This window comes from Megalops cyprinoides, chromosome 5 (assembly GCF_013368585.1).
Source record: "Megalops cyprinoides isolate fMegCyp1 chromosome 5, fMegCyp1.pri, whole genome shotgun sequence".
NCBI lineage: Eukaryota > Metazoa > Chordata > Actinopteri > Elopiformes > Megalopidae > Megalops > Megalops cyprinoides.
The window spans coordinates 23,828,258-23,851,160 of NC_050587.1; the positions used below are offsets into that span (position 1 = coordinate 23,828,258).

Here is a 22,903-nt window from a genome sequence, read left to right on the forward strand (position 1 = left end):
ATTACTGCAAGCTTAGTCTACACAGAGGAATTGTGATGAGGCTTTCAGCCATGAAAAGATTCAAACAGAGGGAGGGAGGTTTGGCATCACTGATGTGCTAGTTAAGGAACTGGACTTGTAACCTGAAGACTATAGGTTCTGATCCAGGTGACATACCACCACGGGACCCTAGAGTGAGGTAGTCCACCTGAATGTCTTACTTACATACAAAGCTATGGAAAATATGGAAATAATCAGCTGCTTAAATTACCCTGAATGGGATGTCCATTAAGCAGATAATATTTTCCATGTTGAATTCTGGTGGCTCTGAGTGGAACAGCAATGACTGTCCCATCCATAGCACAGGTAAAAACTTCTGTGCCAAATTCCACGGCATCTTTAAACATCCTATGCTATTTCAAAGCTGAAAGAAATGCAGAAGGAGATGTTGGTTATAGAGCAGTTTTCTATTTAGACTCTGGGTTTTACATTCTGTGAAGAAAGATCTCACCCTCGATCATATAACAATTGTATTAGATCAGTCCACTTGAATGATAGTCGCTTGGCTTGTTCAGGGGCGTGTGTGTAATGGGGGTGCATTAAACTAATCATCTGTGGCCATTATGGCCAACTAATCATCTGTGGCACAGTGTGAGAGAATAACATACCCTGCTTCAGATCCTCCCACCCAAAAAAGGATGAAGAGTTGAAAATATGGGTGGAATGAGGGGGAACAAAGCATTTGCAATCCTTGAATCAGACTTGATTATTTTTCCACGTTTGTTTTACTGAGTTTTCAAAGCATTTCTATGAAGTGCTGGCAAACTTCCATACTTCATGTTTTGTTCAGATACAGCTTTGCTTGTTACCGTAAACACTTGCAAGTAATTTTTTTTTCATATTAATATTGGATAGCCTCCTCTGTCACTGCCATATTTCTTTAATAATGTCTTTATCACCTCACATAGCACATGGACACTGTCACAGTTTTGAGGAAACACCTTGCGCCTGGTCTTGCTCAAACGTGTTTCCGAAGCAAGGGTATGGACTATAGTTGCTAAGTGACGCTAACATGGAAAACACACATGAGAACAACATGTAAAGTACACGGAAACAGCACAGATTGAAAAATGTATCACACATATGGAGTATTTCCACAATGTTACTCCCAGGAACTCTGCACAGTTAAATCTGCATAGGCATCTGATGGGTATGATGATTGGCCAGTTCTGTAAATCAGAAGTAAGTCTTTGGCTCTAACACAACATCTTTGGGGACCAGAGGTCAGAAAGTGGAACATGGGAACAGACTCTTGTGGAGTCATCCCTGCTCACCTGCATTACCTCACATTTTTGAGAGACACCGTGCATGTGTGTGTGTGTGTGTGTGTGTGCACGCCTCTGTTTCTGTGTTGCTTATTTGTGCTTCACTGCTTTCAGCTGGACAGCTGTTTCTTTCAGTGTGGTGCAAATTTTGTCTGTAATTGGACTCATTATGGGCCTGTGGTTATTACACTCCCCAGCAAATCCCACCCCCAGACCGCACGAGCACCAGCTCTGCTGGGCCATTGCTCCTTCTCCTTCAGATTTATTGAGTGTCCACTGTAATGGGGGGCTCGTAAATGCCGACCCACTCTGTGCTCTGTCTTATAAAGCCATGCTTTATAGATTCACTGAATAAACTGGAGCTTTATTTGCTTACGACCACTAAAGGATATTAGCTTCGTTACTAGAGGGAACAATGGGTAATGACTGAGGAAGGGCCATCTGCAGTGCCTGTGGTGGAGTAGTAACTGTCCCCTGGAGGGTGCAGGTTAAAACCACAGATGGGGTACTGCCACTTTACACTTGAGCCAGGTACTCAATTTGACTTTGTTCAGTAAATGTCCAGCTGTATAAATGCAAAATATAAACTACACGTCATCCTGAATAAGGCTGTGCTGCAAAGCAGATGATGTTAGCCTCTTCTAGCATATGGTCGCATACTAACAGAGATCCTAAGTGCTTTTGTGATTTATGCTGACAGGAATCATCCAGCGAATGTAGTAGTGTAGTGCAACTCGTATACCATCAGCTTTCCACTGCCAAATGAATACAAGCAAAATGCATTCATTTTACTCTTAGTTGACATTCAGTTTAACCACAGCGTTTTATGCACTGTACATAATTAATAACCACTGACTGCAACAGCACATGTGTGAGTTCTAAAACCTGTGATTACTGAGGAATGTCTGTTCTCTCTGAATGATTCTTATGTTTCTGTCCTCCATTGTTCTGTTGTGGTTGTTGTTGTTGTTCTCCGCGTTTGGAGGTGGAACTGATGACCTAATCGCAAAACCGTGGGAAAACAGCAGTCAACCATCAAAAAGCAATGGAAATATGCTAATATGGATTTAAATGAGAATAACAAGAACATTCACCGTGAGCTGCCTCAGTGACAGGCCAAATCATAAACTGTGAATGCAGGCATTGGTGATTAAGGCATCTACTTTACAAAGAATCATACTTTACACATTATTTTAAGGGCATATTAAAATAATGCTATTAAAAACTATGCTAATATATATGGTACTACTTATTTATTAAGACACACCAAAATAATAAAGAAACTGATAATAAGATTGTAGTAAATAGGTAAATCTTAAATATGAATTTTAAAACACAGCAAATCTGACTTTCCAAATCTGTAAAATAATTGCAATACATTTTTAGATCATTTCTAAATACTTTGACACTCTAAAGTTAGAAGTATATTAACAATTTACTACCTGCTCATGATTTACAACTACTAGCTAGTCATACTTAAGTAATAGGTAGCAATGTACTTTTCAAGTGTTTACAGACACTACAATAAATAAATAAATTTGGAGGACACCTGTGTGTTAGCCATTTTGTTTTTTTGTCACGAACTTAGCTTTCAAAGGCCGAGATTTTCTTGGAACAGGTTGATGAGTCATGTCGACTGATTAGTTCCAGGTGATTGCGTTTGGTGTATTATCCTCTGGGCACCACTGTGCTGGTTTGCCTGGCCATGGGACAGAGCGTCCTTTGAAATGAACTGTTAACGAGCGCTATGTAGGTTTATTGATCACTGCGTTCTCCTAACAAGTCACCCTGAGGGCTGGCATGGGTAAGCAGGCGGGCGCCTGCTCGGCGGAGCTGACTCTACCCTAACACAGACTGGACTGGTCAGAACATTTGATGTTGAGCTTTATAAGAGTGCGGGTATCTATTTTTTCTGGACTCATTCTACTGTTTCCCACACCTTGCACCTAGCTGTCAGTACCTGGGTTCTCCCGTATTCTGATGGAAGTTTGAGATTGTGTTATATTGGGCGTGTAGGCCAATGTTAGATACTGCATATATGTTACTGTGGTGTAAGGTTGTGTTACCCTTTAGGATCATTGGTATTGTCTGCCAATTGTTTCTCCCAGCTGATTGCTGAGACTTGAGACACTGAGAAAACCGTGGTCTCTGGTGGAAAGCTTCCAAATATGAATCACAGATGTACATCAGGAGAGTTGGGGTCAGGCTAACCACAGTCATGACAAGTGACTGGGAGCAGCATTTTGAATTGGGGGTGTCCTGTCCTGTTCTCTGTCCAGTATCCTTCCTCTGTGTTCTAGATGTATCATTCCAGGTGTGTTAGTGCTGAGGAAAGTTTCCATGTGCATTTGATTTCAAGTCAACTTTCAGCACTTACTCTGTGCATGTGTGAGTGTTCTACCACACAAAGCATAAGGTACCACCTATATAAACAAACTGTCATGTGTAATGTTTCCAGTCTGAGGAAATTACAGACAAAGGCCAATATACTACATCTTTTCTGTTTTTTCTTCATTTTATTATGACATTTGTTAGACACCTGACAGTTCATTCTGAGGTTGTTTTACATTCCATCATCAGTCTGTTTAACAGAGATTGTGATCATTTATTGTCTTCACAGTATTTCATCAGTCACAAACTAAATGCAATAATGATGCTGTAATCACAAGGTGATATATGTAGTGATGCTTGTCAGAGAGAACTCCTGTGCACTCTTTAACACAGTGGCATACATGAGGATGAATATTTTGCTTTGGAATCGACCAGGTGTTAACCTGGCATAAGTGGGCTAATTGTGGTTAACATCATTGACTGAGGTTTAATACTTGCTGTGGTCATAAGAAGATTCTATGACGTGTATTGCAAAGAGTCGGGGAATCCCCACTGTCTTTACTAAATTCCCACTTAGACTCTTTTATGGGCAAATTAACATCTCCACTTTGATTACATGAATAAATTCCTCCCTCTGCACCTCATCTGGTGTGTGAGCATTCGGCTTTGGCTGCTGTCCATCAAGTTCCACACATTGGTGTTGGTTGAGGTAAGCATGCTCGGGCCAACCCCCCAACACCCCTCACTGTAAAGTGCTTTTACATTCTGAAAGGTCTTATATAGGTCCTGAAAAGTCCATTAATATTATTATTATTATCGCTATTATTATTATTCAAGAAAGCATTTAAAGATCTAAAAGCATTAGTTGGCTTCTGTTAGGGTTGTCCCAGGGCTCTTAGTCTCTGAGCTACTGGACTGTGTCCAGGAAAATTATGCGAACAGCTCCATAGATCAAAGAGTGAAAGCTGGCATCAAGAAGGCACACAGGTACAGTTTTTACAAGCCGGCCTCTTGTGCTCAGTTCAGCAAACAGAATTTTGGTTGGTATGAAAAGTCAGGCTCAGCTGGCAAACTTGGAGGAAAATAAACTTGAGGAAAGGACTAGAGAATGTTGTCATCTTAAGGATCTTTTATTGTTGTGTGATAAACTCAGTGTATTGAAAGATCTCCAGGAATTTTGGGCTATCTAGTGGAAAGATCTGCCTTTCCTCTGTGACATTTCTCCTGTGTTTGTGTTCTCTTTCTTTGGTCTGGTTGCCTTTACGTATCTCTTTTCACTGAATTTCAGTCACCGTTCTTGTGAGTTTTTTAAATGTTTTCAAACTGTTCTTCACCATTTGAAGAGCATTAGATTACTGCATGTGCTCTTTCAAATAAATATGGTAGCTAACCCCCCAAAGGCCCCAACCCCCCAAGCGTCCCCGGCCCAGTGTGTTTAACCGCAAGTTCTGGCTCATGTGTGTTTGAGACATTTATTTTTCACCTGATCGTATTAATCTAGAATGGCACATGCTGACAGGAGCTGCTCAGACAGAAATCAAAAAGAGTAGCAGTTAGTTTGAAGAGGTACTTTATACTGTCTGCTCCCGTGTTTGAACATGGAAGGCTGGCTCTGGATCCATATGGGATATATTTCTGTAGAAATGAGCCACAGATGGTGTTACAGTCTTACTGTAATAGGGTTAGCTGTATAGTGACTTAGACTGAACTCTTTAAAGCATCCCTCATGCTGTTAATGAACATACATAAAAATGTTGGTGCCTATAAATTATACCACTGCCTTCAAGCATTCTTATTTTATCTGTGCTTGGAAGCCATAGAAATTCGAGAGCTGTCTCACAGAAACATCAGTAACATTAGAATATGAAGCCCAGGAATAAAATTTGGTCAAATGTAACAAACATTTGGTAATTGTTTGATTAAGAGTGACTGCTTAGCACCAAACATTTTCTCACTGACTTCATATTCAAGCAATTGGGTAATTGGATAATTGTCCTCTGATGCAGTGGAACTGGCAGTGATAATGATAATGTCATGATAATGTCTCTGTATTGGCAATGTTTTGTTTCTCATGGTCTCCCGGATTCTGGCCTGTATTTGGCATACTGTTCGGCTGTAAGGTCTTGAAAAATTAGGAAGGACGGGATGTGAACATTCCAGACAGCAAATGATGCCATGCTGCTTGGAGTCCAGCCTCCAGCATACCAATGGCACAAAGACGCTGTTTGCGTTGCATTTTTGGTTCTCTTCTGTGTTTGTGTCTTGTTTGATTTCACCAGTCTTAAATTGGATATTGGATTAAATTGCATGATCACCTGTGCCCAACCACCTCTCTGACTCTGACACCTCTATGAATGAGATGTGTTCTTATGTAGTTCTTATGCCACAGTCAAAGTCATGTTAGAGTATCACAGCCAGTCCTGGATGATGAGTAAATCAAACTGACACTAAGACATCTATACAAAATCCCAGATTCTGTATACTTTTATTTTTTCCAAAAATGAGCATATACAAATGATTATTAATAAGTTGTTGTGATGCTCAGTATACTAAGAAAAATGTGCCTGTTTCACCCGCGGATTGAATGTAACTGAAGGGCATGTGGTGGTTGCTGTGTTGTGTTTACAGTGAATCCAGGCTTGACTTCTTTGTGGCTGCAATGGGAGCTGTGTCTGACGTGGGAGAGAATCAGAGAGGGATTACATCAGTGCCTTTCCATGAAGATAATCTTGTTAATCTTTCTAAAATTCAGTGGAAGACATATCTGTATGACAAACCGCTGGCACAACATCTGTGGGGTGTGCGTTTCTTGCTTATGCTGGCCTTATTAGGGTTCCAAAATGACAACATCTTTAATTTTGTGTGTTTTCACTGAACAATAAAACCATAAAACAGTCAAAAACAGGTACATGTTGCAGTTGCTATTTTATTGTTCTGTTTTTGTCATGGATTATTGAAACTTATTATTATTGAGCATTTTCTTAACTATAGTTGCTGCTCCTCATATTAAGGAAAAAAAACTGTTATAACTGATGACATCTTGTGGCACCTGTTAGCGCAGTTAGTGCTAATGGTACGATATTACAGCAGGAATATAAGTCATTTATGGGAATCACCAGTGCTGGAGGGAAACTAACTGCTTCCTGGAATTTCCAGATGAGGTGACCTCTGTCCAGATAAAGTCATCAGTTAAGTGATTAAGAGCTGAGGTGGAATGAAAACCAGCAAAGCCTGCAGCCCTCGAGGACCTGCGTTTTCCGCCCTGAAAGAAAGCAGCCATCTATTTGAGACTGAGAACTGTTAATTGCACATAGCTCTGCTGTCCATGTCTGGTAATGGCTTTATCAGTCAAGGTGGTAACAAGGTGCTAATTACATTAAATGCATCTGCTGGCGTCTTTATTTCTCGCCCTCCCACTTTCATTCTTCCTGTCTACCGTATGTGTGTGTCTGTGCATATGTAAAATAATAAAAATAATGATAATAATATAAAGATTTAAAAATAGATCTTAAGAAATGAAAAAACAGAATATAGTAGAATATAATATCATAAGATATCCCTATTTCCAAGAATGTGTTGACTCTTCCTCTCCCCCTGTTCCCTTCTGTCCTCTGCAGGGATTTACCTGTTCGACATGACCTACATCGATTCCGCCTACCCGGCCTCAGACAGTATCATTGAAACAGAGCAGCGGACCAATCAGATGAACAACCTCTTGCGAGTCATCTCCGACCTGCAGGTGTCCTGCAACTATGGTCAGTCAGTCCTGCAACCCTCTCAATTACTGCATTAATCTATCGCTCCTTTCAGCGTGTATGTTTAGCATTGCAGTGATGATGTTACGGTCTTAGTGCGCTGATGAGACATCAGTTCCAAAATCACATTGAGATAGAGCAGCTGACAACCACACAAAGTGCTGTGATAATGTTCGTGGATGCTGTCCTCCCATTAGAGGCCACAAATGATGTGAAGTGTATCAAAAAATAACCAAAAATGGAAAAAGATGAAGTGTAATAGTTGTGTGAAATGAATGAGTTCCATGGGCATTAGTTTGTTTTGAAAAGTGCTGGGGACAGATTAAGTTGAACTAACTAAAGGCTTTCAAAAAGTGGTGGGGATGAAATGGGCCACAACAAAAAGTGGTGGGGACATGTCCCCAGCGTCCCCAGTGTCCCCAGCGTCCCCAGCGTAAATGACGCCTATAATAAGTTCCCAAAATTTATTTCTCCCTTTTCTGCTTTGAGTATTTATATGAGTCTATCACCATTAGTCACTGAAACATCTCAGCCTCTCCTGCCTGACCTGCATCTGAAAAAAAACAAAGGCAAAGAACTTAAGAGCCCAAATGAAAGGGTTCAAGTTAAGAGCCAAGAGCACTACAGATCTTAACATTATACACCTGCTGACAGCTCGGCTAAGGCAATCAAATAACATTTTGTGGGATACTCAACAGAGCTGGAATGGTTGGAAGTTGTTTGCTGCAAAGTAAATTGATTTTCAGGAAGTGAAGTGTTGTATCACCAACCACACAAAGCAAAAAACTGTCAAATCAGCCACCAAAAATTGTTTGTTGTATGCAGTAGATGCTACAGGGTAACGCTGGATGTTATCCAAAAGGAAGGTTAGCTTGTTTGCCGCATGTCCTCTTTTGGGGGGGAACACCAATATGTTTTTAAATTATCACTTGGTCAAGAGAAAGTTAAATGTAGCAACCTCTGTGTGTAAAAATCATTAGGATGATAAAAAAAAATCTAAATAACTAGAGGAAAAGAAACCAAATTGGCAACCCTGGCTGGAGAGGGACAGAGCATTGAGGTAGGGCTACAGAGCGGTGAGGTCTCATTCCTCCTTAATTTCCCTTTGCCTCTGCATTTGCCTCAGAGGGGTATGTGCAAACTCCAGCTCAGCTGCTGGGCACTTGAGAGGGCGTGAGTTTGAGAGCTCATCCCTCTCTCTCTCTCCCCATAGATCACCTGGTGACCCTACCACATGTACAGAAATATTTGATGTCGGTACGCTACATCGAAGAGCTTCAGAAGTTTGTGGAGGACGACAACTACAAGTAAGTTAACCACCTTCCGCAAGCGACGCTGGACCATGACCAAACGTCATGGAGTTCAGGCGGAAACTCAATACAGGGTTTAAAGCACTTCTGAAAAAGAGGTAGCCAATTCTGAATCACCCCTGCGTAAGCAGGTCTGGGCGCAGTTTAAACTATTTGACACATATTTTGACATTCCGTTAATGCATTTAGCTAATATTTGTTTACAACTTTGTTTTAAAATGACAGAATGCAGCCCAATAATAGATGTATCATGCTGTGAGTGAGCCAGTATTGACTGTTCTCATGTCAGATCTTTTCTGACCATTGGCAGGGCTCCTCATAATTATTTGCATTTCTTCCTTCTAACAAGCTCTCCTAATGGTATTTATAAAATGGCTGCAGTAGTGAAAGGTCAGTCCACATCACTATAAGTGGAAAGAACTCCACAGCAAATGGTTTCAATGGAAAATGGTTTTCATTAGGGAGTGTGTGTCTCCAGAGGGGACAGAGGGAGTGATTAAACAATTAATCACTAAGAGAGTTTAGATGTTTTCTTCGCCGATAAACGATTTCGTCTGAGTAAAGGGCAAGATTTGCTGATGGCTGCCTTCACATTAATGAAGTGTTGTAGTTTTGTTTTGAAATTAAAAGCATGTGCATTAAACTATCACAATGAAGTGCTCTATCCAGTGAAACACAGATTACCGAGAGCATAATGTCTTTTCCTTGCCATGCACAATCTCCCCCAATGTGTGTTTAAGTAGAGAAGCGCTGAGCAGGGTTCAACTAATGACTTTCCCAGTTTGTTTTGAGCGCCGTGAGCCTGAAACCGACCCTCCAAAGTTCTCACTTGTAGAACCTTGAATAACATTTCTTGGAATACCCAGGACAGCAGTGTTCTGGAATTTTAAAAGGTACTCCACGAACAGCGGTAGTTGTGGATGCACACCATGCATGTGTATGTGTGTGTTTGTGTGTGTGTGTGTGTGTGTGTGTGTGTGCGTGTGTGTGTGTGTGTGTGTGTGTGTGTGTGTGTGTGTGCAGTATAATTATTTTTCATTTTAAATGCATGATAAATAATATGAACCAGAAATCATAAAATGGGCCCCTGCTGACTGCTCCACGTGGTCCAATGCCAAATTAGGATTGTCAGAATGATTATTTTGCCCATTGATGGTGTAAGCGTTCATGACGTTGTTTATTAAACGACAATTGTTTACTGACATCATCTCCTGGAGAAAAATGAAAAGGAATCCAGCTGTGTAGAGGCTTCATTGGGTTTTGCTTGAGTGGGCGTGTCTATGTTTGAGTTTGGTACCAGCTACACAAGGTCAACTGCAATCCTCTTTACAGGCATTGCTATTGACAGATGATCTGCTATAAGCAAACTGAAAAACGACCAAAAAAAAGCCCTGCAAGATTGTTACTCCGCTTTTCCCTTTGAAATATGACGTACGTACATAATGAGGACACGAAGCACGTAACAAAAGGACATCCATCCGTCTGTCCACACTAGGCCAGTTGGTGCAACTGAGCGCAGTCGTACATCCACGTCGGTCTCACCACTGAGTTTTTTCATGGAAGCATCATTTTGGTCAGTTTGTGGTCACGTCATCTGGTTAGCCTGTGTATCTTGAAAAGAAAAGCCCACATGAAACATGTGGACTTCCTCCTCTTTTTCATGTTGTTTTTTCGGTTCACTTTTTCCAGTGTTTCCAGGCCTTGGGAAATGATTGGTTTTGAGTTACGAGGGACGTTTTCCTAGCCATGGATTTGCTCCAAGCTCACTTATAAAGCAGCTTTCAGTTAGACCAGGCCTGCCCACATGAGGTCACGACCTCCACTCAGAATGAGGTAGTCCATGCTTTGGGAAGATGTCTGGCATTAAACAGTACACCCTACTGCCCAGAAACTTAATGATATGTAATCTGACAATGCTTTGGGTTATTTTGAAGGTCATTCTAAGATAGGTAGGTAGTTGCCGTTAGAGCACTGTATGTTTAAATATAACTCACAGTCAATAGTAGGAACAATGAGATGTAACTTTTATAGCGCCTTTTACCCACGGGTCTCTGAAGCATCAGGGCAGCAGTGTGGCATAGTGGTAAGGAACAGGTCTGGTAACCAAAAGGTTGCTGATATGATTCCCCACTGGGACACTGCTGTTGTACCTTTGGGCAAGGTACTTATAACCCACAAATGCCTCAGTAAATATCCAGCTGTATAAATGGATAAAATTGTAAGGTATGTAACTTGCTCTGGATAAGATTGTCTGGTAAAATGACAACAATGTAATATAATCTAATGATGTGTTTTACAGTAGCTTTCTTTAGCAGTGATTAAGCTGCCCAGCACATCCATTTCACAGAGAGAAATAGGCTGCGTCTACTTAACCCACCCCCAATCAAAAGTAGCATTATCCTAAAAGTGAAAAATTCCCAGAAATGCTTTGGAGCAAATCAGTGGACGAAAATGTAGACTAACCAACTTCTCAACACACACTCCCAATCTCAGAAGGTTTCAGAAAAAGAAGCAAGAATTTCTATTAACATTTTAGATCACTGCAGTTAAAAGCAGAGGGAATCAAACATAAGATCTCAGCTTGTCAGAAGCCAAGGCCCAAAGCTAGTCTAATTAAATGGACTGCATTTATATAGAGCTTTTCTACTCATTTTGAGTACTAAAAGCCCTTTACAGGTTTATGCCTCACATCTATCTACCAGTGGTAGATGCTGCCATACAAACTGGCCACTAGGAACAGTTTAGGGTTCAGTGTCTTACTCAAGGACACTTTGACATTCTGCCAGGAGGAGCCAGGCTCAAACCAGGGGCCTTCCTATCCCCATTTGACTGCTCTACCTCCTGAGCCACTGTTGCCTGGACCAACGCAATCGCAGCAGGAGCGGTGCTCTGTTTCAGCTGTTATTTTCCTTTTCTTACCTTTGTGAGCCGTGACTGGAAAAATGAGCTGCACAGACGTCAGTGTTCCTCTTTCTTTCTCACTGAGTGAACGCTTCCTGCAGAAGCAGTGTTTCACCACTAGAGGCACCAGAGGGCAAGCAGGCCTGCAAAGCAATGGTAGCATACGATAACAATGCACATCAAGTTCTTGATTAAATATACCTGGTTCCTGCACACATGTGTGTGTGTCTGTGTCTGTATTTCTACAAATATGCTCTTGGAGTTGTCTTCTTTTTTTTTGGGGGGGGGGGGGGGGGGGTCATTTTCAAGTGTTCTGAAGAATTGGCACAGCCTGGAAGATTGTTATAATAGGAGGGGGGCGAGGGCAGAAGTGGGCACTGCAGAACAGGGCTACTGGGGGTTCCCTACATGGGCGAACCCCACCCCTGCCCCTAGTCTTCTTCATGTCTGGGTCCCACATTGAGCTACCATGGATATCCCCTCTTTAATGTTGTTTCTGTACTGAATTTAAAATGCAGAAAATGATGAACTCATGGGTTGTCTGGGGCTGTTTTGTTTTCTTATTTGGAATTTGTGCAGTCCAAGTACAAGTATGACATCCTGAGAAGTGTTTCAGCAGAGACCGTGTCAGTGACCTCCCATTCCTCTCTCTCATTCTCTCCAACCTACGCCCATTTCTCACTCTCTCACTCTTTTAATTCTCACATTCGTGTGTGTCTGTGTGTGTGTGAGTGAGAGAGAGAAAGGGAGAGAGAAAAATACATGGGATTTGTCCCTAAATGAATCACGCCACCCTTTTATGTGCACTCTGGCCACAAGTCTTTGCAAAAGCTGCAAACGCCATTTGCTCCGTTTGTCCTTATGTTTTAAATATTTTCCATAATTTTGTTGTTCAGTGATAATTCAAGTCTGTTTCTTGAGTAATCACAGTTTCTGACACTTCAGGCTTATAAAAGCTGTGAGTGTTGATTTGGGGATTTTAACATCATCCGTTGCTTGTGTTCATTTTTCCAACTTGTTTTTTTCCCCCTAAGAGAGATTATTTGCATGAAATGATGTATTTACAGGAGCTGATTCTTCTCAAGAGCAATTCTTCATATCACTTCAGATGAGAGAATGCAGCTGTGCATTCTAGAAAAAAAAAACAACTCCAGTGCCTCCATCTGACCCTGAAGACACAGACATTGCTTATCTGCTCCTTCCTCATTCATTTTTATTTTCAGTAAACCAGATTCTGGCCGGTCATTTCATCCCTGGATTTCCTAACTGTTGAGCCTTCCCCAGCAGAAAGGGGGGGTCTGCTCTCCAGATTTCTTAAAATATAAAATCGCATCACACTTAATCACTCAAAAGGCTAAAACTTTGTCTTGCAAAGATATTGATCTGAAGGCAAGGGAGTGGGAGAAGGCAGTCCTCTGATTCTGGAAAAGGTCAGGCTCATCAGGGATGCAGCAACTTTGTGTATAGCCGCTGTAAATTATCTTGTACTTTTATTGTCTGGTATACTGTAGGTGATTTGAAGTATGGGGCGGGGGGTGTATGTTTCTGAAAGCTAAACCTTAGTCTACATTGCTAGTGCCATCTGTTAAAATGTTTTTCATCTTTGGCTTGATTTTTTCATGAGTACATCACTTCTCCCCTTTTTCTCAGGGCTTTAGAGTAAATAAAAGACTGCTGTCAAATCAGGTATGAGTGCACACAGTATCCCTGGGAATGATAGGTGTGGGGTTGGTTAAAGTGGGGTTGGGTTCAATGGCTGGGGACATGGGAGGGTAAAGCGTTTGTTGATTTCAGCAGGATTGACATTCAACAGGTTCACTTGCCTCACCAACTGAGCCTGATTACCTCCCTGACTAATGAGGTGATGTAGTGCTTGTGCAACAGTTAAAGCAAATCAAGCATGTCACGATCAGTCATAAATAAATCAATTAATCTAATTACATCTGTGTACTTTATTTCTACAAAAACATACTCACAAAGTGGAGCAGTTTGTTTTAACGCTCGGTACATTTGCTATGTGCTGCAATTAATATTCGGAGAAGCAGTTGGCATTTGCTCAGAGACATGGGCTTCCTAATTAAAACCACCTTCCATTAAAACCATTTGCTGTGGAGCTTCTTTCCATTTGCATGGTTTAACTACTTGAATGTTTGCTCTCTCTCTCTCTCTCAGAGGAATTTGTGTGTGTGGGGAGCTCACAGTGTGCAGAAACCACACATTGAAAATACGGTATTTAGATTTTCTTCACTGTGGGCCAAAAAAAAAAAAAAAAAAATCAGTCATTAAAAAGAAGAAGAAAAACGCTATTCATCTTGTTGCATGCAAACACTAATTAGTGCTTGGTTTAACGTGATGTCTTCGTAAATTTCAGATTTTGGGTTTTATAGCCGCATTTAGAATGGGAGGAACCAGATTGTTTACAGAGCATGTTAGGTTGAATGCCCCCATGTGGATATACTACATTTACATTACATATAAGAGATCAGTATTTAACCCTGCCCACAAAAGTGCATGTCATATGCTGTCCACCCTGAAAATGATGCTCCCTTAATAGGTCCCTCTTCCCTGCAAAGAGTGTAATGACATGGCGGAGCACTATTTTTGTCTTATTTCTGTTTTCAAAACAGAATTTTTTTTTCAAAAATTGGATTGCTGACTTCCTAGATGCATTGTATCTGGTGTCACCGCAAACAGAGCTGACAGTTTCCTGGGCAGGGTGTCCCTTCCGTAACAATTAGTGCCAGTGTCCCCACTCCCTAGTTACAAAGATTGGCATCTTAAGGGTTCACAAGCGCATATGAGTCGGCACATTTTCGTTGTGGGTTTCATTGCACACATATATGCACAGTATCAAGCCTGTTTCCTTTTTTGCACCACTCGTCCAATCTTATCTGCTGGAGTAGTGCTTCCTTTGTGTGTTGGCGGACTTATTTGCAACAGATGCTGTGAATCAGAGTTTAGATATGAAAAAATAACATCTGCTTGTATTGTACTTATATACATGTATGAAAGAAAAGACAGATCCATGATACATTAGGGAAAACGGTAGCTGGAGAATGTTTATGAAACAGCACTGCTGAAATGTGTTCCCCATTTTGTTGTTTTCACCTAAAGCTGCGGTTCACAGTCTTAAATGCAATAGGAGATGTCTTGATAACCCACGTCATTCTTTTTCTGCCCTGGTGAAGACAGAACCATATAAGTAATAAGCCACAGTCTTTGAAAAACGTTTTTAAACCAACTTTGTGTGTGTTATCGAGTTTTTCCAGGGCAGTCTTGCCTATTCATTTTTTCTTTTGTTTTTTTTTTTGCACTAAATCCTACAAGGTAACAGTCGGTGGCAGTGAGGGGGTGAAGTATTAGGGGAGGAAAGGGCAAAGCTATGTGAATGAGAGAGTCATGGGAGGGGGGTCACAGTGGGTATCTGCACATGGCACCCAAGTGACTGTCTCCTCCCAAACTCTGGGCTGGTTGAGTCCCCACAATACCCTATGCACCATACACCATGCACAATGAAACAGGCTTATTCCCTATGAATACAGGACATACTGGATTGCTCAAAAGAGCCACTCACCCAAAGCATCATTTTCAAGCTGTGGTAGAGAGACTTCCCACACCGGTATGAATTAGGAGAGGATTATTAGCGTACTCATCAGGGTTTCCCAACCCTCTTATATTTACAGCTACTGCTACTGAAAATGGACCAATCAGACTCCAGGGCTCCAGGAGCATATTTAACTGTCTGCAGGGAATTGTGCACCATTTATTTGACACTTTACAGCTTAATTTTGTTCTCTGCTCAGCGCTTGCTCATTAAGGAGGGAAAACATAACATGTGCCTAATGGTTTGGAAAATATTTTCTCACTGTGGCCCTGTGGACATTTCACAGAATCCATGAATGGCTTCTAAGTGGCAGGTTTTATATCATACAGATTGAGCGGAGCACAGGACTTCTTCTAAAGGGAGCTCATTCAGTTTAAGTGTTTTGTCTTGTCATTTCCCTTCCCTGCCCATAATGTATAGATTCCCCCCTCCCCACTCATATTTACCTCATATTGCTACTGAGACCAATCTGATACTAAGGACCTAGTATGCTTTTTAAATGTTTCTTGTAGTTGTAAAACATAAGTGATGAGTGGTGAACTGACTGTAGAAAGTTGTTATCACAGCAACTGTCGTGGTGGTAAGGAGCAGGGTTTGTTACCCAAAGGTTGTTGGTTTTATTTTCAGGTGGGGCAAAGTGTTTGTATGCTTGAGGAGGGTACTGAACCTGAGTAGCCTCAGCTGTATAAATCGATGGGTAACACTTTGGTGTGACCAATAGATGATATGTAAAACTATGTACGCTGGAAAAAAGCCACTGCTGTGCAAATGTATAATAACAGACTTGTAGCTTAACTACAAGTGGTCCCTTGTTCTGCTCTTTTAAGGTGCTCTGAATAAGATCAAGATAATTAAATAAGTGATGTGTGACCTCATGTCAGTCACATGTATGTGGTGACTGGCCACAGCCATTTCCACCCTCCCCATTTCTGTGTGTCGAGGTGGTCAGGAACCCCACTGCCGCCCTGCACTGACAGGGCCTGTCTGTGTTGCAGGTTGTCCCTGAAAATTGAACCCGGGACCAGCCTAGCCTCCTCCAAGGAAGACATGACAGGTAATGTGTGCACGCTTCTCACCATCCAGTCATGCTGTCCAGTTGCTGGCGTGCCTCCAAATGCATTTTAGAGCATCTCGCGTGTGACCAACTGAGCACGCACACACAGGTGTTACACCTCACCAGTGGACTTGCTTGCAGTGAGTGCGGCTGTGGAAATGGCCACAGCCCGTTCCTGTGTGTGGGAACGCAAGCACCGGGGGTTTCAAATTCAGAATTTCAGCACTGTGGCACTGGTTATCGTCCCAGGGCAGCTGTTACAGGCTGTCCCAGTTTGCCCCAGTCCTGCTTTGTTTTTGACTCCAGCAGCGGGCCCTGCTTGAACCTTAAGCAATGGAAGAATGATGTCATTGGCTACCTATCCCAGCAGGCCGTGCATGAGTTATTACACGCCTTTAAAGGGTGAGTGCCCGGCTGGTTAAATCATTACATGTTCAGGCTGGAAGGAGAAACCATGGCCTGGCTCCCCAAAGTGAAATGAAAAAACAAAGGTTTGTGGGAAGAGGACTCTGTGTTAACCATGAGCCTGCCATGGTGTTATAAAGGACTTGATGTATTTTGTTTGTTAATTAATTGATTTATTTTTGTGATTAATGGTGGGCCAGGAGAGGTGGCGTTAGGAGTCTGGAATGTCTCTGGCAGGATGTGGGTCTGAGTGAGATGGAGAGGACAGGAAGAGAAAACAAACGAAACCTCATCGTGTGGGTAGAATGGTGTGGGGAGGTCAGAGGTCAGGGTAATTGCCGTGAAGGACTGTCTTCAATAAACAGCAGCTGAAACTTTAATACTCATCTTTTGCTGAGTGAACTGTTAGGTTAAAGGCACCATGTCAGTCCGATAGATCTGTGTGGGTGTAGGTTTTGACCCGGTGTTCCACTTTGAGCGGTACCATCCAATAGCCAGGTAAATGGGAACAGATAAGCCCTAGGCTTTGAGACACAGCCACATTTTATTACAAACGATAAGATTACCTTGCTAAGGGACATAACCACTGTCTTGACCTAAAACTATGGGGTAACATCATACTCTATCGCAGACACAGTGGATGATTCTGTTTTGAATGAACTAAAACCAGGAGTTAACTAAATCTCCCAGTGTCCTTCATAGAAGCACAGAATTAAAGATAGTTTTGTATTTTTTTTTTTTTGCTAACAAACCAACCATCATTCAGGCATCACATCAGTTCTGTTCTAAAACTTAGCATGTATCAGGACACCCATCTCAATATGGGATTTAAGCTTCTGGAATTATACCTTTTGAGCAGAGTTTTTCCTTAAGTGTTACAGCAGTCAATGGGCATTGATTTTATATGATTTTACAACTGCACAAACAGTCGGAGGTTTAATATAATAGCAAAAAGGTCAAACGTACTTTTTCATTGGCTCAGGGGAGTCATGGGTCTGTATTTAATAGTCTGCAGCATGGCACATTTGTCTTTTGAAATGTACACAAAAACTCCCAGTGACCCAGTTTTGGAAATTGTTTGCAAGTGTTGTCATAGTAATCACCAACCCTCTCCCCCCTTTTATTAAAGCAATGCATTCTAATTACAATCCCATTCCCAAGTTTTCACGGTTGAACCATTTATAGGCTAATTACCACATTTAACAGACGAGTGGGCACAGAGGGAAATACTATGGCTTGTCCAGGGAAATCACCAATAGTTAGATCCAGCTTGACAGTTATGTAAACAAAACGTGTAGCTGAAAAAGGAACGCAATCAACTTAGTGAATGTTGCACTTATAATTTAAAAACTCATATACAGTAGCTGTCCCGGCGTGCTTTGTTATGTCCCAAGAGCATGGCAGTCACACCATCTCAGGCAGACTTGACATCATATAGCTACATCATGTAATAATGAATAATTATAATTACTATTATTCTTTTGCCTGGAAGATACTCTGATTCAGGACAACGTAGAGAGCTCAGAGTTTAGATGGTAGGTGTTTACACAGCTGGCTGTTTACTGAAGCAATGCAGGTTAAGCTTCTTGCTCAAGGGTTCAATAGCCCACCAGGGAATCAAATCAGCACTGCTCTGGTAGCCAGCCCAGTTCCATAACTTCTGCTCCACACTGCTGCCCTGTATCATAAGGGCTTTGGTATTGTGCTGACAAGCTATTGAGCTCATGTTCCTTTACATAAGAGGTCACTTCTGGGCTGGAATTGTCATTGGCAGCTGCAAACAGCTAGACAACTAGCCAGTCTCCTCCACAGAAAACAAGCCCTCTGCCACCATGCGCCAAAAAGCATGAGGTAGCATTACCCAATCGCTCCGCTCCACAGACGCGAGAGGGAGATGGTATGCGACACTTGCCACTGATTTTTTTTAACCATTTGCTGGTGAGCTTCTCATAACCAGCCAGGTGGGGGTAGACATGCTAAACAAGTCATAAGCTGCATTTTCTCATTGGGACATAACGAGTTTCTTTTAACTGCAAACGGGGCACGCTGTTGCTGAAAGATTGGTTTGACATGAAAAACAGGCAGGTTTTTGTTGTTGTTTTATGTCTAGGCACTACTGCGCTTGGCTTGAGTCAAGTGTGGATTTGTTGTGTATTTGGATGGCAGAGGGGAGACAGCTAGGGGGAACAGGAGCAGAGATCAGATTTTCCTCTTGCAGTTTTAGTGCTCTGTCATCATATGAAAGGTCCTCAGTTACACAGCAAGCACAGAGTAACTAATGCGGAATAGCAAGTAACTCCACAGCCTTAAACCAGTGAAACAATGGAATTGTGGAATCAGATTGTTCCTCTCTTACTGTGTGGTGTGAATAGCGTTCCATCAAATTTAGGAAGTCCCAAAGCTTCATGTTGAGCTGTGTTGACTGGCTTTAATGGAGTGAGATTCCGGCAGGAAAAGTTTAGACTCCATTTGGAAATGGGTTACCCGTCTGGCACTGAACAAAGGAGCTGCTCCTTGACCCAAATAATTTACAAAATCGCAAAGTTCATGTCAACAGTTAGACTTAAGTGGAAAAATCTATCTGAAGTACTTTGCCTCTTGGGATCGATGCAAGATTATTAGCAGGATAATTAGGGTTTTGCAGTTACAGAGTGTGGTTCAGTTAAGATGTGAGCTGAGCTGATGACTTGTTTATGGTCTCAACTGGTAGTGACATTCCTTGACCATAAATCAGCTGAGTGCACTATGAGATGCCCATTAATATAATTATGGTCTTTATGGTCTGAGGTCCATAGTTACAATGCATTAACAGTACTATTGCAGTGTATATTAAAAAGACACATCCCATGTTCCCATGTGTCTTGATGTCTTGATCCTAAAAATCAGATCAGTCATGAATGATCACAATTCTGCAACACAGTGAAAATAATTTATAACTGAGTTGCACATGTGTTAGAGGGAACTGATCAGCAAGTATAAGAATTTTCTTCTGTTAACTGGTGCTGCTAACTTATGCTGGTTCAGTTAATCCATGATGTAATGCTGTTTCTTTACAAATATACTGTAGATGTTTATTTCCAGCTCCTTGGTCAGCTGCCTGCTTGAATAAAATCACATTCAGGTACCTGAACCAGTCCAGGAGCCAAGTGCTATTTAAGCCATGCTGCTGCCTGCAGGTGGTGATGTAATGGTATATAACGTGTGTGGAACATTGGAGTAGCTTTGAAGTGGGTTTGAAGAAAGAGGTTGTGGAACAAACCATTGTTCAAGGAGCAATAATTGCAATGAAAATTCATTAAAGCAGTAGGAAGGATGGAACGTACCCAGCCTGCCCGTTGTTAACGGTAAACCTGTTAATATTATTCATAAAAATTCACAAGCTCAGCTAAACTGAAGAAAGAGAACATTCTCCAGACCAAATGAATGTTTTTTTTTCATAACACCTCTAATAATAACAGCAATAATAATAATGGGTTGCATGTACAGAGCACCTTTCAAGGATCTCAGAGAGCTTTACAATGAAGAAGGCATTACTCACCTCACGAATTACCCATCTGGATGAACTACAGGCTCTTTTGGGCCCTCTCTGAATTCTCGCTCAGAGAACGATCTGAAAGCAGCTCGGCTCATCACACTGCTATTCCTCCCTGCCGCTCTCTCATGCCTGGTGACTGAAGCTAAGTAGGGTTCGGTTTGCTCAGCACTTCCTGGGAAAACCAGGTTCCTGTTGGAAGTGGTGTTGGTGGCCCAGTAGAGGGCCCCCATCTCTCTGGACCCTACAGGACACCAATGCCCCAGTACACTGATGGGGACATTGTGCTGTAGGAGACATTTACTTTTTTTTTTTTTTAACCAACGTCCAGACTCTCAGTGGTCATTAAAGATCCCAGAGCACTTGTAGCAAAGAGTAGGGGGTTCCCCAGTGTCCTAGCTAAATTTCCTATCAAGGTTTTTTCAGTCTGGCCAGCTGATAATCCCCCAGGTTAATTGGCTAATTCTCTCCCCCATGCCATCATTGTAAAATACAATTGGCCCTCATTTAACCAAATTTTAATGAAAGTTAAATGAAAAATAAATAAAAATACTGCCTGTTGGCCAGAGGGTATGTAGCAGTGTGACAGGATTTTTCAGGACAGTCTGATCGGACTGAATATGGGTTTCTTTCATTGAACTTCTTCGGTTCTCATATACATGGGTGCTATGAATACATGTTAAAATACTAAACGCAAAATTTGAGAAATAAATGTTAAAATATTGAACACAAAATGCAAGAAATGCATGTTAAAATACTGAAGATAAAATGTCGGGAATTTCTAATCAAAATGATGGCATATGTTACAGTGTCTGTAGATAAATATGCGCTGGGTGTCTGCCCAGATTGGGTTACACATACAGCAGCTTTGAATACAGGTGGCAGTTTGGTCACCTGACTAGATGGCAGTTTGGTTACCTGACTAGATGGAAACCTGTTTCAGCAGGTCCTTTGCGTTGAGTCATGCTTTCAAATCAACGGCTCCGCCCGTCTCAACTCTCTCCTCCTATCCCAGGATCTTCCGAGGTTGCCGTCTCTGTGAGGTACAGCCGTCGGCCCACCTGCCCAGACACCTCTGTGAGCATCCACCTGCCCACTCCCCCTCCAACCCGCCACAGGAAGAGCCACAGCCTGGGAAACAAGTGAGAATCTCATAGTTGCCATGTACAGACAGTTAAAAAACATCATACCTATGTTTTTTTTTAAAAAAAATAAGAAATGGCATTTATAAAACATGTCTGTTGAATTATAAAGGATATAGGTAGGGCTGCATGGTGCTTTATTATTGTAGCTTATTTTGATCAATGTGACTTTTAGAGGTCAGTCAGTTGTGGTTGGCTGTCAATTATCATCAAAGTGATCTGGATGAGTTGCAAATACTTCCCACAAAATTCCAGCAGAGGGCAGCAAACATCAAGTCATGTAACACCACTACAAAAACTGCTTTTAAAAAGTCCATCTGACACCTATACTACCTTCTTGAGACAGGCTCTAATTTATTGTTTATTTTCCTTCACTTCTTGCTATCTCGTTATTCTTCTGCCTCACTCTACCACTGTCTTACCCCCCTCAAACATTCTCTCAGTCCCCCCCCCCTCACACATACAAACATACTCACATACACACATATCTCTCTCTTTATGTCCTTCTCTTTCTTGTTTTCAAGGATTCAAACTGGCTGGCTCAGCATAACAGGAGATACCCAGCCTTGCCAAAACAGGGATGAAAGCCCAGCTTTCTCTGCCCTCTTTCAGAATGAATCAAGGCAGCAGACCAAGGAAAAAATAAAATGAAATATCCTGTATTATTCTGTATTCATATAAATGCAGTATTTTGTTTCTTTTCTAGGGTTTTACACATATCCCTTATTTTGTGGTGCCGTTGTGACATATTTCTTTCTCCCTCCCTCCCTCTCTCTCTCTCTCTCTCTATCTCTCTCTCTCTCCGTGCCTCAAATCCTCCTTCAGCATGATGTGTCAGTTCAGCTTGGCACAGAGCAAGAGCGCCACCTTCCCCATTGACAAACCCCGCCACCTGCTGGACGACAGCTTCCTAGAGTCCCACAGCCCCGCCAGGGACCAGCCACATAGCTCTGCCTACGCCAACGGCCTCTCTTTAGGTACCTGCTGTGAACACCAGCACTGATCTCACATCAACTACACAACCTGTTATAATCTCCAGACCCTTGCATTTTGACTCCCCTTTTACCTGGTACAGATCAACCCAACTCTGGCGGGGTGGTTTAACAACTCATACTCATTCAAGACAAATTGTTTTAATCAGCACTGTAAATGCATGCCATGATTGAATACTAGTATGTCTGAGTTAAATTTCATGGCGTTCTCCAGCCACAAGAGGGGAGCAAATATCTCCTAATTTATTTTGAAGTTAAAGACAGGAAATTAAGAAAATGAAACATTTCAATGCTATTGTCAGCATGAAAAAATACAATATTTGTGTGTCTTAACTTGTTTAACTCTAGGCAGCAGCCAAAGTTCAGTCAGCGAAGATCTCTCCAGCGCAGTCGAAAGGTGAAGGCCTTTTTTCTCTTTGTGTTATGGTCAAATTGAAAGAATTAAAGCAGTCCAAATTTTTCGCACCAAAGAATTGTGAATGTCATAGAAAGGGTGTCTCTGTTAGCACTCCAAAATGGTTAATTGTTCACTTTTCAACAACAATTTATCAACTAAGAGAAACATGATTTTTT

The 22,903-nt window shown here is 41.8% G+C and overlaps 1 protein-coding gene across 3 annotated transcripts in view; it reads left to right on the plus strand.

Annotated features, from left to right (window-relative positions):
• LOC118778212 (ras-specific guanine nucleotide-releasing factor RalGPS1-like) overlaps positions 1–22,903 on the plus strand; it is a 153,375-nt gene that overhangs the window by 118,605 nt on the left and 11,867 nt on the right. For all 3 annotated transcript variants that reach the window (XM_036529627.1, XM_036529629.1, XM_036529628.1), the window contains 6 exons: positions 7,253–7,390; positions 8,604–8,697; positions 16,201–16,259; positions 21,212–21,338; positions 22,164–22,315; positions 22,679–22,727. In XM_036529627.1, coding sequence (XP_036385520.1) covers positions 7,253–7,390; positions 8,604–8,697; positions 16,201–16,259; positions 21,212–21,338; positions 22,164–22,315; positions 22,679–22,727 — 619 coding nt within the window. The remainder of the gene's footprint in view (positions 1–7,252; positions 7,391–8,603; positions 8,698–16,200; positions 16,260–21,211; positions 21,339–22,163; positions 22,316–22,678; positions 22,728–22,903) is intronic.